General features: G+C 40.9%; 1 protein-coding gene across 6 annotated transcripts in view; it reads right to left on the bottom strand.

Moving 5' to 3' along the window:
* arhgap44a (Rho GTPase activating protein 44a) overlaps positions 1–5,995 on the bottom strand; it is a 27,098-nt gene extending 21,103 nt beyond the window's left edge. For 5 of the 6 annotated variants that reach the window (XM_086184417.1, XM_086184419.1, XM_086184421.1 and 2 more), the window contains exon 1: positions 5,698–5,993. In XM_086184417.1, the coding sequence (XP_086040543.1) occupies positions 5,698–5,750 (53 nt within the window). In that variant the 5' untranslated portion in view covers positions 5,751–5,993. Of the gene's footprint in view, positions 1–5,697 lie in introns of all 6 variants that reach the window. The other variant, XM_086184415.1, reaches the window with a different exon arrangement.
* Between the last annotated feature and the right edge of the window lie 14,112 nt (positions 5,996–20,107).

Here is a 20,107-nt window from a genome sequence, read left to right on the forward strand (position 1 = left end):
CGATCTGCGTTTGTTTGTTTGTTGCTTGAACCTTGTGAGCAGCATATGTCAAAAATTAATAGATGGAATGTTGAAATGATACAATAAAAGAAACAAGTGTTTATCTTTTGGAGGAGACAAAGATCAAATTGCAGATTCTGCATTCTGACAACAGGCCTAAGCCATTAGCAGGATATATTAGTGGTATTTTTGGACGTGTCACAAACAAATTTCCATTGAATTCCTTGTCGATGCATAAGCTGGAAGAAGTTTTTGCAGTTGCGAAGAAAACTTATGAACTATTTGTGTGCTAGGATATTTCATGATATGACATTTCTTTCATATGTTCTTCCAAAAATACATTATTGGTAACCTAACAGTGGAATGGTACAGGGGCTCTTTAAGAGATTTTAATTGAACCAGTGGCATGGAAAGAGGGAGAGAGCGCTTCTGTTTGATATTACATCATCTCTCTTTTGATGACCAAAATGCCCCCTTAACAAAGGGTCTTTATCACTAATGCCACACTGTTGTATGCTGTCACCGAGAGGCACTGATGGGGTTATTGACGAGTGATCAACACGGACCTCTGATGCTATCACTGCAATGCAAAACACATTTACCGAAAGAAAGATACATGAATTCGAACACACTAAAGTCTTGATTTATGACTCCTGATGACAATAAAGCTGAACAAAAATGACATTTGCTAGCTCAAGATGTGCTGAAGTTGTAATTGGCAAGCTAATATTTATGTGTAGTTACATTCATATTTCATTGTCATGTCAATTAAATGCAAACCTTGGAAAAATTGCAAAAAATAAAATGCAAATTTGATTCATTTCCATTAACTGGTTTGGAGCGAATACACAAGGCTATGTGTTGTTTTTTTTTCATATAATACCAGTGCTAAGTACGGCTGTAACAAAATATGAACAGTAGAAGAAGAGGTCTTGGCTATCACCAGCTATCCGCAGCAAAAAAGCAGGAGGGGTCTTAAGGAATCAGTTGTACAAGTTGTGAGTCCTCTTTTGTGCCAGCTACTATCAAACGTTGCAGACGAAGTTTGGGAATATCTGGGATGACACGGGCATCAGAAAAGCTGGTCATTCATGTGAGGTAAAGGTCTGCTACACCAGAGCTCGTTAGAACCAGAGGTATTTTGTGTATCTGCTCTTTGAAAAAGGTGGAAATCACCTCAAGCAAGAGACAGGCAGAATAGTTTTAAAATTTCTAAATTGATATTTCAAAACATGACCGGAAAAATCAACTTCGAAGCAGTGAAGGCTCTTCTGCCTCTCTAACATCCACATGGATACAAAGGAGTCAGACTTCGAAGAGATGCTGCTTTGGCCATCGGGGTTCCTCTTTTATAAAGTCTGACATACAAGAGACAAATATGTTAATTTGGCCCTGAATGTTAAAACAGGCCCGGAGAGTTATTCTTCATTTACCTGCAATCTACTCCTCCGATGACCCTTCATTAACTTCTATAAGAGGCTTGTGTGCATGCTCATCAGTAGTCAGCTACTCGTTCATAATGGCTGACTGAACCGAAAGAAATAATGCAAAAGCATCCATACACCTCCAGCAGCCAAACCACAAATGGCTGCCATTTTCTGATAATTGTATTGTTGGGTAGGGGGATAAAGCTTAGCCTAAAGGCTAGAGCAGGGTGGATGCTATTACCACAAGCTTGTGATGCTGGTGAACATCGCTGAAGACGGTATATGAAGATGAGAGGCAATATGTCAGGAGGTTGGTCCTGGAGTTGTTTCCAAGATTAAAGGGAAGACATGGAAAAAAAGGCTTCATTTTTGTTTTTTCCCTGCTTTTAAGATGCACTTATTTGAAAATGTGAAATGACATAAATTCTTACAGACGGGTATCATGGATTTTTCTTATTTTTTTGAACCAGGCTGTCTTAGACCTAGATAGGGCAGTGAATTGGGAATAGAGAAGTAGGTCAAGAGAAATGGAGGGTGGGAGATTGTTGAAGCAAAGTAATCTTTCCCTGGCTTGTTTGAGGGGAACAAAAGAATAACAATGCATTTTAAAGATAGATAGATAAATAAGTACACTTCTCAAGCCTTTTATATGAATTCTAACAACATGGAACATAAAATATTGAACCCTGAAATAAAGTCAAAAAGCTAAAATGTTCACAAGACACAAGAAATGAAAGCAAACACACATTCAGGCATGTTTGCTCCCTTTGTCTCTCCCAGTGTTCCATTACACATCTCTTTACGCTATACAGTATGCATGGCTGCACACCCTCGTCTATGAAGGCTTGCCCCGCAGAGGTGATTGGTTAAACTGGCAATCACATGACATGGATGTCACCCGGGCAGGCAGCAGCAGCAGCAGCAGCGGGATGCTGACACAGCACACCTGATCGCAACACCCCCCCACCACCACCACACACACAGACACACACACACACACCCTGCACTGAAAGAAGACCTTTGATCTCCATCACATTTAAGACAGATAAAACAAACTTGTGGTAAAACGGTCAAAGAAGAAAGGCTCAGCAGTTTTAGAGAGGCGAAGCTTAATCACCTGATGAAGACATCACACACACACACACACACACAGGTTTGTTTAGCTCCTCTAACAACTGATTTCATGACTGATTGTAGGTAGATTGTTCTCTTGTTGTTTTATCCAGATGGTGGTGGGAAAAAAAGCTGGTTATTGTTTCCCAGAACCAAACATGACCTTAAATGTTGTTTTTGGTCCACTCTTTTCCAACATGGTGGGTTCCTTCTTTTTGATTTGATAAGTGGTTTCTACTGCTGAGGATCAGGAGGTTTCCTCTCTCAAGACGGGTGAAGTTTGAGTCAGCAGAATCTCAGAAATTATATGATGCTGCGTAATTGAATATATTAGAGAGGCAGTTTTCCATTGGAAAGATGATCCTTTCATAAAAATTGGTTGAGAAAATCCATCCATCCATCCATCCATGCATCCATCCATCCATCCATCCATCCATCCATCCATTTTCTTCTCCAGGACTGGGTAGCTCTGGCAGCAGACTGAGCATGGTAACCCAGATGTTCCTCTCCCATGCATCCTCTAACTTCTCCTGAGGGAACCCTGAGGTATTCCCCGATCAGGATAGATAAATAATCCCTCCAGCATGTTCTGGGTCTATGCAGATTTGAGACCACCTTCAACAAGAGGCACCCAGGAGCCTCCCTAACTAGATGCTCAAATCATCTCAGCTGACTCCTCTGTACATGAAGGAGCAGTGGTTGTACTCCAGGTTCCTGTTAGATGTCAGAGCTCCTCACTCCATTCCTAAATCCATCCATCCAGCTGCTTGTAGCTGCAATCTCATGACCGTACGTGAAGGTCAGGACGTATAATTGGCTGCTGACCTGAGGACTCGTATTCCGACTCAGCTCCTACTCAAGCTGTGGTATCACCTTTTGATAAAAACGTAGAAAACCTACAAGCACCAGAATGCACGGAGCTTGCTGCCTTCTGAGGCCACTCTCAGGCTGTTGAATCTGAAAGAAATGTTCTGTCTTATTGATCTGGATGAATAAAGGGCCTTCCTCTGGTTTACCCCCCCCCCCCCCCACACACACACACATACTGCAGAAAACACTGACATTAGATACACGTAAGGTTGTTACCTCGCTGCATTTACAATTTCTAGTTTGCAAAACAACTGTAGACACATTTCTCGAGACGCTGTGGCCAGGGGAATGAACTGATACAAATGAATTCATAGAGGGTTTATAACACTGCTCATGTATTCTAACCCAAGATGCCCCCCCCCACACACCTTTTTTTAACTGGGAAAAATGTATACAGCAACTAGGAACATTGTAATTCATTACAGAAAATGAGAGGACTGCTGGAGTTTTAAACCAAAAAGTCTCCCTCCTCGCAGAGAAAAAGGCTCAAATGTTGTGTGAGGTAAAACGAGGAATGGAAATGTAGCATGAAGGGAACTATAATTAAATGAATGCTACATTAAGATGCCTGATTGCATGAGCTAACATTCATCTGATCCTGTGTTGTGATCCTGCACTAAAACACTAATGTGTGCCAGGAAACATGATCTAAACATGTATGCATGAGAAAACCTCACACACTCACACACACACATCCATCCATAGATACATACATCCATGTTCCATGTGTTGTTGCAAAGGGTCATTAACACCCAAACATATGAGAAGTCTATTCTCATCTCCCCCATCAGCCCTCCGTGTGACACCATCTGCACAGACATCTTGACTTCTTTTTATGGTAGTTTCTGATAATATTATTGGGTGAAATTCTTGCGAGAGTGGGCAAATTCTGTTATTGTGTCAGGGTCAGTCACAGGTGTTCATATAGAGAAAGTTATGTGATGTCTTTGCATGATTGTTTAAAACGCCTTGCTGGGGATGGTAGCTATCTAGTTCATCTCCATCTCTCCCACTGATGTCCCACATCCAACTCTTACTCAAGGTCAACTTAAGGGAAGACCTGCTTCTTCTGCAATGATCCAAATCCAGTCAAAAAACCTCAAAGAATGTTGAATTTTATGGTTCTGTTGACCACCTTGAAAGGTTGCTGCTGAGACAGTGGTGACAAGCACTACATGTTGGGAGCGGTTTAAATTAACACACACACATATGCACACACACACACACACGCACACATGCAACGAGGAGCCGCCCTCCCTCCTCAGCTTGAAGGCTCAGCCCACTCACAAATCTAGAATCACACCTACACACACTCTCCAATGAGTCATATGATCATAGAAAGACTGGAAGTAGAAAACCCCATCCTCCTGTAAAGGTGGTGGTGGTTGGGGGGGGGGGGGGTATGATAGCACAAATAGTGGCTGCAAGCGCTCCCTCTGAGAGCATTCCACTCCTGTAATAATAATGACCCACACCTCCCGGCTCTAATCTCCCGGTGCTGAGGAAAGAACACCTTCTGGCCCTGCACTGCTTGACAAGCTGCTCTATGAGCAGGGTGGGGGTAGAGTGATAAACCCTGGGACTTGTGCAAAAGGTCAACAAAGCATCCATTCCTGAAGGTGGAGGGGATCAGAGCCACCCAGATGGAGGGGAAGCACTTGTCACCCGAGAGGAGAGGGAATCCTTCCACATAAATTAGTTGGATTAACTAACAGAATAATAATGGGAGAGCAACGTAAATAACAGAGCCTAAACACGACCTTCAGGAATTCATGCACTTGATAACCCACGCCTAGGAGGTGCTTCCCCTCCTAACAGCTGACTGCGTAATGAAAACATTGCGCCTTTTCCCATTTTCCCCCTCATGTCGCAGCCCACACCGCATCCGTCTGCATCACCTATTGACAGGTTTGATGAGTGGAGGTTGATATAATCGAAATGTAACTTCTCAGTAGCATATTTTCACTCTCCAGAGGCGATGCCGGCTGTTGCAGGAGAGCTCGCTCGGCTGCTATCCTGCAATTATCTAGATGTGGTGTATTTCCGTGGGCAGGTTGTAGTGGGGCAATGCGCCTACACGCTGCCTATGCGGTAGCTTATTCCAATGAACATTACGCATAGTAGAGCTGTAGGCGCGTTGGACTATTCTTTGCTCATTAATAAGTCATATATAGTACATATTCAGACGTATGATATTAAGCAGAAATCCCATTTGCATGGATATATTTCACATGGGGGTCAGCTTACCTGCCCCGCAGAGAATAGCGCACGTAAATGGTTTGCTTACCTTCCCACCGTTTGGTTGGCGAGCTGTCGCATGCGATTGAATTGCTTCTTCATCTTGAATTTTCTGCGTTAACACCTACAGGGAGGAATATTCCGCATTATTTCTCTCAAAATAACGGTCCTTGCACTACACAGGCGCAGCACAAAATTCCAGTCTGCCACATCTTCCTCTCCTCATCGCAATCTGCCCGCACCTTACATTTATTCCACGATTACATCTTTTCAAATGATTTCTTTCCCTCCTCCTCCTATATCTACATTTGCTACACAGCCTGCGTAGGGATGCTGGAGCTATTCACCGCGGGCACTCACAGGCAGAGCGACAGCAGTGACAAGTAGCGGCTGCGCAGCAATGCAGTATGGGAAATGAAGTAGCGAGGCTGATTCTTCATAAAGAAAGCAATTATTTTGGTTCTAAATGAACCGCGAGACTCAGTAACAAAGGGCATGTTGCAGTACCCTTTTAGTGTGTAGAACGTTAATAGAACTTAATAGTCAAAGGCAATAGTTCATAGCTGGATAGTTAAATTGATTGCCATTCTCTAACAGCATGAAGAAAATTGAGAATATCCACAGATACAAAATTGAAAATGTTTTCAGAGGTCATTAATGGCTTTCGTCGGGGAAATAAATGCAAGTTGTTGTATTTATGTGTTCTGCGTTAAATTGCACATTTTGAGGAATCAAACTAGAAATAATAGGGCAATTATGTAAATGAACTAAAGTGCAAACGGCGGCCATTGTTACTGAGAGCCAGCCTGGTTAACGTTGCCATCTAGTGTCTCACATGAGCAAATGCAACCGAAGACTAATTGTTCCTGCCCCTGCAATGTACAAGAATGATAAGAAATAAGAAAAAGAATATTTTATTTATCCGACACCGGCAAAATGAAATAGTTTCAGCAGCATTTACAGATAGGTTTATGAAATAAGAAAAAAACAAAAACAAAAATAAACAAATATTAACATTTATATGAGAAATATGGAAATAGCTATTTTTTTCATTTAAAGAGAATATTAAAGAAAAACTTTACAGCATCAGAAGAAGAAGCGCATAGTTTTCTTTTTTTACTTATGTGTGCAATTTGGTTTTACTTATGTGTGCAATATTCAACACTTTGCTGTTCAATACTCAACACTGTACTGTGCAATAGCACACACTTATGCTACTAGTATTTATTGTAGTTGATTGTAGTTTATTACGTGTATTATAGTTTTATTGTAGTTTATTATAGTTTCTTCTATTTATTGCTCTTGTCGTTTTTCTGCTGCTACTTCTCTGTTTCTGCTGCTTTAACAGTGCCAATTTCCCCACTGAGGGACGAATAAAGGTTTATCTTATCTCAAATTAGAAATACTGTGATGAAATAGTGCTCTGGCAGATATAAAGGACTCCCCAGAAAATTATACATGAGTAAAAAAGGCGTTTCATGTTGAGCTTATGTTGGTTTCAAAAGTAAAACTTCACATTATAAACACTTTAAGGAGCATTTATTCCTTGAACTCAGAGCTCTCATGTTACATTACAATGGCATGAGTGGGCTTCTCAGATTTTGTCCTCTTCATTTAAACTTCATCTTCATCAGGTTTTGTAATATTTTCTGTGCAAAAACTTTCTTTTTTTTCTTTAAAAAAAGGTAATTAGTTTGTTATGGTTCAGATAAATATATTAAAGGAACAGCACACCATGAAGTACAATGTGTACCTCGACGATGTACTTAATTTGTGTAATACACTTTTCACAAATGGAAAAACAATATGTTGTAAAGAATTTCCAATTCAGATGACTTAAAAAAACACATTTTTGAATGGCATACTGTTAGGCATAATGACATTTATATTGGGGTTTATAAATAATAATCCATTTCTTAAATTTATGTTTATTTTTTGCAAGGGTAAGAGTTTATTCATGTTTCACACGTTGTGCTGCTGAGTTCAACTGTCCAGAAGAGAGCAGTCTTGCCTTGTAAAGCATCTTCATTCCTCACTGAGGAGCAGCTGCTCCAGCGTCACGACTGAGCTCTTCACTAAAGGCCACCTCATGTCCAGCTCAGTTGTGAGGAGAGGAGAATTTTGGTAAATCGACTTACATTTAATAACACTGTTTTATCTTTATGGGACTCAGAACTTTTATAACGTTGCCTTATTTGTTCATTCGTTCATTTGTTCATTATTCTCTCTTAAACGCTGATGGTGGTTTTTAAGTTTGAGTGGAGAACAATTTCTTAAATTGACGTGTTAAAGCACCCCCTTGTGCAGGATTTTGCCCTGATAACACATTAAACTGCTGTCTCCAAAGCACAGGACAGAACAGTTAGAATCCCCAGTCAGGATGCCCTCTGGCTCAGTGTCATACAGCCTTAATGAGCCAACAGGTGGGCTACACACCACTAACACCAGGTTCAGAGGCCTCGGGGAGTAAATGATACAGAGAAATGGCTGTTCTGTGGCCTCATTAATCTCCCAAGTTGGAAATTGAGAGGGGCGGAGTATCCCTCATCCTTGATCTCAACCCTCTGACCTTGTCAGATCATTTGTTTTCATTAGCCCCCACTCACACAAGCTGGTCAGCTCCAGCCCAGACACACACACACCCCTGCCCCTCTCCAACCATTCTTAAAGCATCTCCAGGGGTCTTCTTTAGTCCGAACCCCACCCCCAAAAGTTTCTGTTCCAAAAGGGTCTCTGGACATGTATAAATCAACATGGAGGGTTCCTCACATCCGCTCTGCCAGGATCAGTCATGCAGAGAAACAGGAAGTCTACGATGGGATTGCAAGAAAGAATTCACCCTTAGATACAATTTTGGATCTCTTAGGATTAAAATCACTTCATGGTGGAAAAAAGAGAACATTCATGACAATCTTTCATGGTCTCCAGATGACATGACAGATATCACCCTAATGGACATCTTGGGAATAACTTGCTCTCTCTGTCTCTCTCTCTCAGGTCATGACCTCTCCACCTGATGGCCAGACCTCGAACTGAGACCTAGTCAGACAGCCCTGTGGTTCCCTCACTGACACCAGCAGAGCAACACTTTGCATTAGGTGGGTTAGATCTTTCTGGAAGCACAATAATGGTGCATCGAGTGTTGCCTTTGATTTCAAACAAACAAAAGAAGGGCGTTAGGAAGGATCTAATGGCATGTTATGAGCTCAGGTTAAAAGCTGTCTTGTCAACAAAGGGAAGATTTGTGGGATTTTTATGTAAATCATGCTTGTGTTTTATCTTCAGTGATGCGGCATCGTGTTACTCAGATCAGTCAGTCTGGGTGTGAGGGGTGGGTTGCTACAAGCCTTTGGTCTGGTCTGACAAATTCATCAAGGAAGTCCTTTTAACCCATAGAAACTTGTGCTAACTCCACCTCCAGTATCATCATGGATCAATCACCTCTGTTATGGTGGTGTGCCACTGTTGATATTGTCTCTGAGGACTGGACGTGGAACTACAAACCCCCACACAGGCATTAAAATCAGCCCTTTAAGGGGGATGCTGTGGCCAGACTTTGTGGTGTGTCTTTAAAAGGTTATCTAAGGCCATAATGAGCCCCAGCAAGCCCAGCGCCAGCTCTAATAGGGACTCTGTGACTTCTGAAGGGGGACAATATTATAGGTCTTAACTTCGGCGACTGCTTTAACATACATCAAATGACAGAAAATGATAGTTATCACCAACACTGAAGACAGGTCTGCTGGAGAGGCAGCTAGGAGAAGAGGTCCTTGAAAGAAGGAGCACAAAAAATGAAAATGAAAGACGAAAAAGTTCAAGCAAGAGGATAATGTTGGCGCTTTAAGAAGATAAGTACGTTTATTTATAAGGTGTGGACATATGTTTGAGGATATGATTCTCTTGTATCAGCTCTGAGGGTGTTGTCATTCACAGCTTATCTTTTATCACCATTCTCCTCTGAGATACAAACATATGAAAGCAGGTGATGATTATATCTGAGAAGTCAACTAGTTCTTATTGCATTTACTAAGAAAATGAACTCAGAAATTATTTACTCAGTTTCTCCACATCTGTCAGCTTCAATCAATGTCAGAAGTCTGCTGCAGTGCACAAGGCTGGAACATGTTGCCGTTTCACCTCAAGGCACAGACAAACATTTTTATATGCAGAAATCAGTATGAACACTGTTGCAACTTGTGCAGCAAAACCTAATCACCCCAAACATGTGCTGCTATTTAAAAATAGGTACATGGTCGAGTGAACATTTATTGCTTTGAGATACACTCACTTGTCACTTCATTGGGTCCTAATGTGATCCAAGACAACAGCTCAGCCAAAACTTCTGCCTTTGCAAATACAATAATATTCAGTTATGATTTTCACTGTCAAAGAGAGGTGTCTCTAATATTTTGGCAGATCGTTTAAAGATATGAAAGGAAGAATATAAGGAAAATCCCTCAAAAGAATCCTTTCCAGTAGCGCTATTGGCATTCTGACAGAGTCAACAAAAACTGACGGATAATAAGCTTTGCAAGGGTAAAATTCCATGACAGAAGTGATGCATTGGATGAGATGACTTCATAATAGAACAAATGATGTCCCAATATGGAGATTCAAAAGTGTAAGAGGACATAAGCAAGGTGCAAACAGTAAAGGGATGACCTTTCTACCAGCTGTTTTTGTGGAAAACTAACTGAACCTCTGATCATACAACGATAGAAACTGTAAAGCATCGTGTCATATTATGTCCTGTTACCGGTATATCCTATCATATCGTATTGTTTTGTTTTGCATTGCTTCATATTGCTTTGTTTAGGATCGTGACCTGTAATGGGGGTGTGGTGTAGAAAATAGAACGGATGGATGGATGAAGGCATTAAAACTAAAGTAAAAAGTGTTTTGAAAATGTTAGTAGTTTAAGTACATATAAGTACATATAGTAGGTAAAAGTAAAAAGTGATCAAAAGAATACAGAAGAGTAAAGTTACAAAAGTAAAGTACAGATACCTGGAACTCTTCTTACCTCCCACCTGTTTACAGCACGGACACTTGAGGCTGTTTTTGTTTGAATGGCGTTGTTTAAGGCAACAGATAATTTGAGTAGTGTGGTGGTTCAGAGAAGACCATTCCACACTCATTAACATATAACTGATGTGGACTGAAATACTTTGAAGCAGCACTGACAGTAACCTTTCAACCTCGCCGAGTACGATCAAATTCTCACTTTGGTCCTCGTCATGGGAGTTTCATGGACCAGGTGTCTGTCAGAACTGTTCTGTTAGGCACAAAAGGCTTTCAGAATCATCTTATCAGAATGTAGCATACAAGGAGGAAGGAGTTCACAAGACTGACAGGGATTAGCCTGCGGCAAACCCAATGACGCATTAAGTCTTACGATTTTACTCTGTTTCTTGGCACACTTGTCTTTGCCACCACCTCCTGAATCCCAGCTCAAACACTGCTTACCAGGGTGTGGTGAGCTCCAGCTGCAGCACATTGTGTATATACTTATGACGGCGCATGTACACACATGCAAGCACATGCATATTAAACTGTGAGTGTTACTCGAAAGACAGTCCAGAGGGCAAGTCTTTCTGTTTTTGTTGGACTGCCTTGTGTTATGATTCGTGCTTGTGTTTAAAAAAAAAAAAACCTAAAGGATTACGAATGACGATAAGCAAATCTTACTTTAAAATACTTAAATCAGAATGTGCATTGTGCCTTTAAGTGCTCACAAAGACAGTTTTTTCCTCTTGTAGGACTGCAATCGTGACTCCAGTGTTCAGAACGAACAAACATGCACTCTTTAGCTTGAAGCTAATGGCTATCGACAGCTAACAAATCAATTTAACTCCAGTTGAATCCACATCCTCCTTGTCCAGCTGTATGCTCAGTAATCCACAAACACCTTGATTTGGGCTTAAAAGCGCTGAACCGAAAGTGTTATAGTTCTTTGCTTTTACCTTAAATCTAAGTGGCGGTTAAATACTGAGTATACAGCTGGATAAAAGAGCAATGGATTATTACGGACAATGTGCTTGAGAGTTTGCAAACTGATTTCTTTAGGGGAATTTTGCTGGTAACTTTCGTTAGCCTTAATTCATTAACTTCAAGCTAAATACTGTACTCTTACTGCATTCCAGAGTTACTAAGTAGTAATACAGGAAGCAAAAGCATCTTTGAGAGCTAAAGATAACTATCTGTAAGAAGAAGGTGAAGTAACACTTTAATGTTGCAGTATTAAAAAAAAAAATCAGCCTCAGTATTCTGTTGCTCCTGTTAACTCCATATCATGATGTTGTAAGTGTTGATGGAACATCAAAAAATGTACCCTAGCACATCACTCACACACACACACACACATACACACGCACACACACGCACACATGCACGGACGCACACGCGCGCACACACACACACACACACACGCACACACACACACTTAGAGCACATTTGCTATGAGATTAACACTTGTGGAAAACCCTGCCTTGAGGTAGCCTTGACATTTCCTGGATCTGAGAGACAGATTGCGCTCAGAAGGTTCAGGATTTATGATGTGAGGCGAGCAACCTGAGGGACACGCCAGCTTCTCCCCAGGCTGCCAGCCGCTTGTGATAGAAAGATTTACAGGCAGGATATTAGAGCTGATTGTTTATGGACCATGGGAAAATGAAAATGTACATGGAACATACATAAAACGTTTGCAGCAGGCTTGAAAGGTAAATTAAAGCGCCGGGTCCCACAGCTCTTGTTGTAACCTAAAGCTTCAGAGACTGGGGTCAAGAGTGGCTCCAGCAAAATGAAATGAAGGGTCCATAAATCAAATGTTCACAGAACTCTTAATAATCCCCAAATCCAGATTTGTGTTGTGTACATTTGGCAAAAAATGTTGATTGTGACCTCAAGGAAGGAATGTGTAACAACAGCGGTTGATGATGCTTTTTTACCCACAATACTACGACAAGCAAAGTAAATCTGGTAGAACTTTGTCTGGACTGTAATAACCTTTATGAAATATGCAACATTTGAACATTAATGTGTTGCTAATGAATGTGTTTAGTCCTGCAGAGAGCTGATCATAGTCAGTGCTGTGTTTTTATTGGCCTCATACATCTGCTTTATGCCATTTTAACCTGATATCTGTGTGCTGGTAAAATTATTCTCTTTAGAACAGCAACAATACTGAACCTCACAGTGTGTTTTTTGATCTGTAAGGATTTCTCCTTAAAAGACTGAACAATAATCAACCCATTTTCCCGATGAATTTGTGGAATGCAGGAAGTGTTATGAGCGCCGCCGTGTTGATGACTGACTGACCTCACTTCCCTCAACCCTGAGCTGAACCCCATTAAGAGCTGCTTGCAGTCTGTAATTTCACCAACAGCCTGTAGTCATGTTAGTCTCTGTACCTGGGGGTGGGGGGTGTTAACTTCTAGCCCACAAAACCAGCATTACTTCATTTCAGCCCTCGATCTAAAAGGATACAATCGACAGATATGACAGCCTACTGTTTCAAAATGCTGTAATGCACATAAAATGGGTGTCATTAATACACTTTCTAATCAGAGAATGTCCAGCAAACCTGCAGAAAACAGCACTTCAAGAGTGTTTTGCTGCTGGATCATGAAACTGGGTAGGAAGGCCGGAAACAACACAGAGAAGTAGTTAATTGCAAAGTGGGCGTGTCCAGAGCGTGCCATAACGTAATATTAAAATGAATAAATTGGCGCTAGCAAACCAGAGGGAATGGTATTTTGGAGAAAGAAAACAGGATTTGAGCTGATATACAGCTAAAGACATAGCAGTGTACCGTTTCTGCTGGCTCGTACACATTCAGTTTCAAGTTGAAGATTGATGGATGGGTTATGATATTGGTGGAAATAGATTAGTACATGCAGGAGGAAGAAAACAACTGGATTTTGAAATAAACATGTAAAAAGACATGACATTTTGGTACTCAATTTTAATGTATAACTCAAAAGAGTTCATTACGGACAGCGATGATTAGATTACCGGTCTAACAGGTAGGCTGGAGATGTGGCCCCCACCCTGCTTTCAGTGACCTTGTCATATTCTGCCTGTTGGCATGGTGACAGAGGAGGCTTGGGGCGTTGGGACCACACAGCCTTGTCATTTCAGCCAAGATCAAAGAGACCCCTCTCTGGTCTGACAGGAGCCAAGGACCCTTGTCGAAGGCTGTAAGGTAAAGATGGAGTTAGGAGCGCTGAGCTTGAACAACACCAGGGTTGGAAGATAGTAGGATACTCGACCAAGAAGCTTGGAAAGATGCTGAAGGATGTGAGCAGCGAGAATCTGGGAGGATAGAGTGGGATGTGAGGCACGTCAGGAATGTTAAAAAAACAGCATGGGGAGAGACAGGAGGTAAAAATGTAGAGCGTAACGTGTCTTTAGTGGACCTCCACCCAGACGGAGCTGCACTGAGACATTTTTCTTGGCCACAGCCCTGCTTTCTTGTGACCTCAGAGTATTGCTGACATGCACAGTCTCCCTCACTGAACAATAAATACTGGCGGAGACCAAAGATCAAATAATTAAGGCACAAACCTGAAGCAAATGGCTGCAGAAGCTGTAGTCATGGACATATTTCTTAGTTTTATTTGTTTAAGTCACAAAAAAAAGAGATTTCAGAGAATTTATCTATTCAATAATAAAATCTAATATTTGTGCAAGGTTTTATGCGTTTCTGCATCATTCAGTGATACACGGTAATAGCTATAATAAACCTTTTGACCAACTCATAATTTTTATATGTGTATTTCCAATTAACCTTCGATATATTTTTACCTCTCTTAACGCTGATGCTGCCTTATGAGTGCAACTTTATTCTAAAACCACCAGTTCGCCTCAACAATCCTGGCATCTGATCTGCTTCACTTTCCAAAGGCCACATCGTAAATTCCAGACCCTTGATATTTCCCTTCATTTCCCAGCGGACCGTAATGATGCAGGGCTCTTTGTTGAAAGCACCTGTTCTTCCCTGGAATAACGGGCTGCATTTTCTTCCAGGATACAACCCCCATAGGGACGACTCAGGGATATCTTGTTGCCAATTTATTGTTCGTTGCAACCTTTTGAACACGACCAGTCAACACGTGCTCACTGACCGGTTGGATCTATTTTTTTTTTCTTTGAAACTCAAGTGTGTTCTCTTTTTAAGTTATCGTGTGCGTGTACGATAATAGAGGACTGTGTTGTTTTCTCTCGTTTCTCCGTCAGGAGAGTAATGATTGCTGGAATTATTATCTGTATAATATGCTGAGAAAAACAAAAAAACCAACCTTTTATAAAAGATCATGTATATTCCAAAACTTTTCGGTGTCTAAGGGCAGTTAGGAATCATCTGCAGGGTCTTTCGTGTTTGTGATAATTACCTTCGGAGGCCGACTGTCAGCAGATATGAACACTTCACTAAATGGCAGCTGCTCTCTGCCTCCTGCATGTCGCGTTATATCACATCATCCTCATTCTGACTTCTACACTTTTATGCTCATAATTTGGAGTTTTTTTTTTTTAAAAACTCAGAATCATTGTATTTTTTTTTTTAATTCCCAGGCTTCTTTTACTGGATTCTATACATATTTGATTCACAGCAAACCTTGGTAATCAAGTTGTGAGCTATCTTTACATTTTATAGATTGTTAATATCTGTTCATATTAGTCCAAGGCTGGAAGATTTTTTTTTTTCAGGATAACAAAACGCTGTTCTATACAAAGAAAGAAAGAAAGAAAGAGACAAACCCCCAACCCCCCCCCCCAAAAAAAAAACCAAACAACAAGCCTCTTGATGAAAGAAAGTCCAAATAAGGCTATGTCTTGATCAGGCGATTTTCTTGATCCAACACAGTTACTCGGGTTTGAGCTCCCGTTTGTCTTGATGGATAAAAGTGCCCTGATGTTCCACATCTGTCTTGTCATCAGCAGTTGGAAAAACGGAAACGCTGCCTTATGTTTTTTTCTTCTCTCTCTCTTTTTTTGCAGGCAATAAATCTTCATTTCCGAGCACAAATGTCAGAGCATCTTTCATGTAATGGATCCACTGTTCTACGCTTAACATGACTGAAGTGCAAACAGCGTGAAGGGATTTCTTTAAACTTGTGCAAGACTTGGCAGGAACCAGAAGAGCTAAGCCTTTTTTGAGCCTTCCAACCTGCCACAAGGTTGCCTGCTTCCATGTCCAGGAGGACAGTAGTGAGGGATAAAACCTTTCCTACAGGATCAACTGAGGAAATCCGCTCAGGCTGCAGCTTTTCCTTAAGGATAGATGCTCTGCAGCGTTGCTCTGGAGAATTTATAGATATTTTAAATGGCCTTAGCCAAAGTTAAAGACCTTGGAGGAAGACTTAAGGAGTCAGAGCTGTGTCTTGAGCTGCCTCTCAGCTCACCTAATAACCCTGTCATTAGATTGAGAGCTTTGCGTATGTGAGACCTGGGTCGGTGCTGTTGTTTGGATTTGTTTGTTCTTTCTGGGACAGAGGCGGCGGGTGAGATCATCCATCAGACCACTTTACCCTCTAATAGGCTCAGATCTCTGACATCTGGAGGTTGTTCCGACAGTGACGTTAGTCCGACATCACGTGTTTTCATGTATATTAGACAAAATAATAGACTCGTTCACAACAACAACACAAAATAACAACTGATTCGCACACCTGCAGGACTACTGAGTTTTGTAAACATTGAGAAAACAAGGAGAGAAGCAGCTTGTTAGCGCCTCCATCAAACTATACTGAGTTGGCAGATGTGTGGGATGGGATATTCACGTGTTTGGAGGAAAGATTCAGCTCCTGGCAATGAAACAGCCATCTTGTGTGATGCTACAGGATGCTACATTGGCACCAGTTAGATCAACTTTCATTTAGTCATATTTAATTGATATATGTTTAGTGGATTAAGGGAAATAGTCACTGATATGCCTGTATAACTGTGTGTCAGGGCTTAACAGAAGAGAGGTGTGTTAAATGGCTCAGCAAGCGTAATCATACTGAGGATGTGCACGGAAGTTAAGCACTCCTGTTAGTGTGTCCGTTTTACATTTCCTGAGTCCTTCAGAGATGACTCTGTGTGTGTGTATGTGTGTGTGTGTGTGTGTGTGTGTGTGTGTGTGTGTGTATGAAGTATTGCTTCCATGCATCATCAAGCATAACAGATGGAACAAATCAGGACATAGTACAGAATTCAGGAAAATGTGATTGTTTGTGGGTGTGTGTGTGTGTGTGTGTGTGTGTGTGTGTGTGTGTGTGTGTACTGTAGTCATGATAGCTGGTCCTGATTAAGAATCCATTGGCCACTTGAAATGGAACTGTTGAAGAAGAGAAAACAACACCAAACAACCAATTTTGATCTGAAATATTCAGATAAAAAAACAAGAGATGAGAAAATGTAATAAGCAGAAGTGTGTGCCATCACACACACTGCATTCTCTTTGGAATATGTAAACAATGTTAAGGGGATGTCCAGTACTTCCCCAGAAATACGACGGCCACTAAGACTTTGGGCTCACTTAATCAATTTTAGCAGACTAAAAAAACATTTTTACAAATTTGGACTCAACGCCAAACACAAACCAAATCCTCATCTCACCTGTTGGGCACCAAAATGTCCCTGAGCACAATAATCAAACCCTATACAGCATGTGAAGCTCTTGATTATGTCACGGGTTTTTCATGTATTGGTTTAGGTCAAAGCCCTCTCTTCATAAGTAAAAAAACCTCATCAGTTTTGAAAAGGAGCACAGCAAGTGCTATTATTTGTTCCACTATTTAAACATTTCACATGATTTCATAACAAATGCAGTCTATGTTTCACCATATAGTCTATTTTACACAAAAGCAAGTTGTACGAAAGGAGGTCAATAAGACCAAGGCTATAATGCCTAAATAAAAGCTGAAAATGTGTACTATTTCATCATCTATAAATCATTTTTGATCATGATCACAAAATAAAATTAACGTGGAATAATCGCAACAGAGGCTGCTGCTCTACTGAAGAAAAGGGCAAACACATGACATGAAGTGTTATCCTATAAATACATTTTAGAGCGATTAATAAATCATTTCCATGAATTAAAAAGTCATGCAAGTGATCAATAAATAATGTGTTCTCACGGAACCTTAATTAAATTCCATCGCTATGATTTAGCATTAACTTTTGCCTTGAATATATGACGGTGCCTAGCTTGATTATTTTTCTTAATAATGAACTGAATAATGGTGCTTTGCTAAATCTGCTTAAAAAGGGCCTGTGTGTCGATCCTCACATGTAAGAACATTCTTAAAGGAACACAGCAACAATTCAGGAAACAGACCTAGATCCCAGGGAAGAAGATAGAAGCCCTTCCCTCCTGGATGTGCGCTGTAGGGGGCTAAGACCCACAGTCATCAGCTGATGTTAGTTAGCTTAGCGCAATGACTGGTAGTGGATGAGGAGATTAGCATTCCACAGGCTCACCCGCTCAGCATTCTCTTTATACTCTGGTACAAACAGACAAGGTTCAGGGTCTTGGTGAGGGATTTGGTGACTTTTGACAGATTCGTTTTGTGAAGCTAACGAGGGAATGAATAAATTGTAACTATCATCTTTTCTGGCTAAAGGGAGGACGGATAATTAATGTATTTCCCAAAAAGTTGGCATGTTCCTTTGATATTTTTGTTCTCATGCTTCTGCGCTCACTTTTGTCTTTTTTTGTTGTTTAATCCAGGCACAACCCTTCATCAGGACATCAATTTCCAAACATTATTTGAGATACTATAGAGACATTTTCACATTGCCTTACAGGTTGGGCTCCACAAACACATTCCACTACATTTACACTTGGCCAGAAATGACTGAATTTGTCAGAGCAACTTGTGTGGGTTGTGATACGTCAAAGGCCAAGTTAGACAAACAGATTGTTGCTTTTTCAAACAGTTTTCTCATTTCGTGGAGGTGTTGGGGAAGACTTGTCAAAGAATTAAAAACGCCACCTCCTAAATCAGGGTAGCTTTTCTGACTTCAGAGTAACTTATAAACTTAATACTCCAACAACACTTGAACTCATCTACTCCACCCGGAGAGCAACAAGCACACACTGCAAAGATAAACACGATCTGTACACAGACCAGAAAGGGCAAAGCATGACAGCATAGCTCCAACCAACCGCACGGTTTTTGCAAATAGGTTATCTTGCGCTGTTGCACTGTGGAACTGCAGCTACGGTGATTAGGAAGCACACATTCAAAAACACACACACACACATATGCACTGTGGACATATATCATATGTAGCAGTGTCTGAGAGATGAGATAAAGGGCTTAGATGAAGGGGGCAGGGTTGTCTCTGGTGAAACTCTGACTGACATGGCAGCTCTGAGGTAATCCTGCTAATCCTCTGCTAGCTCAGGGGTGCAGTGGAACCGGAGGCCTTTGACCTCGCAAGATGAGGTGCTAACAAAAACACAGACACACACACACACATACGCACACACACGCGCGACAAACTTTTGATGGAACTCAAAGTCACATATCTTAACTGTGATATCCAGTGGCAGCCCTAAAGAGTAAATGATTCACTTTTATGGATCCCTGAATTGTGCCAATAACATTTGTTTATGTAGAGGCGCAGTGTTCACAGTGTTCAGAGGTTCAATTAGGTGGGATTAGGAGGCGTATTAACTGCGACTCACTTGACCGTGCATCCCACAATACCAGGAAACGTGTGAAGTTGTTAAACAAGCAGCTGATCTGTGACGCTTGTTTTTAGTCGCCACCTGAAGTTTGTGGAATTCCAACCATCCTGATGATGTTTTCAAATGATGGAATATTAAACATTTACAATGCATAAGTGCATACGCTCTTCTTTAAGAACAATACTTTTTCATAAGCATGTCAGATTTCAACTTTATGGGATCATAAATCTGGAAGGTACTGAAGCCTGTCATCTAAGCTTTTATTTTATTAATATGCAGATTTTCAGTAAAATCCTAAAGCCTGCTGTGAATCCCCATTTGCTTGACAGCTCTTTTGACACAAAGAAACTAATTTGGACTTTAAAATCGAATCAAAGTCTGAAATGTCTGAAGATTAGAGGCTCGACTATTATTCAAAATAAAGTGACTGATTAATTTAGATGCCTTTAAAGGCAGTAATCTGTCAAGGTTGAAGGGACTGTTCGTCTGTGTTTGCAGTCATCCAACCCAGCAATCTTAACGCGTCAGAAAAGACAAAAATAGCTCGCTGATACCGGAAGTTACAAACTTTCAAAGTAAGGTTTTTAAATCCCCCCCCCCTCCACTTTATCCAATAACACTCTATGCTGAGATAATCCCAGTATATGAGTGGTTTTACCCCAAAATGTTGAGATTGACAGAATAAAAAAAATCAAGGTGGTTTTGAAGATGATGATAAAGAGGAAGAAGAAGAAAATGAGGAAAAGAAGAAGCAGAAAAAGAGAAAGAAGAGGAA

The sequence above is a fragment of the Aulostomus chinensis genome, chromosome 18 (assembly GCF_037954235.1).
Source record: "Aulostomus chinensis isolate RoL2024-O1b breed Wild chromosome 18, RoL_Achi_v1.0, whole genome shotgun sequence".
Classification (NCBI taxonomy): Eukaryota; Metazoa; Chordata; class Actinopteri; order Syngnathiformes; family Aulostomidae; genus Aulostomus; species Aulostomus chinensis.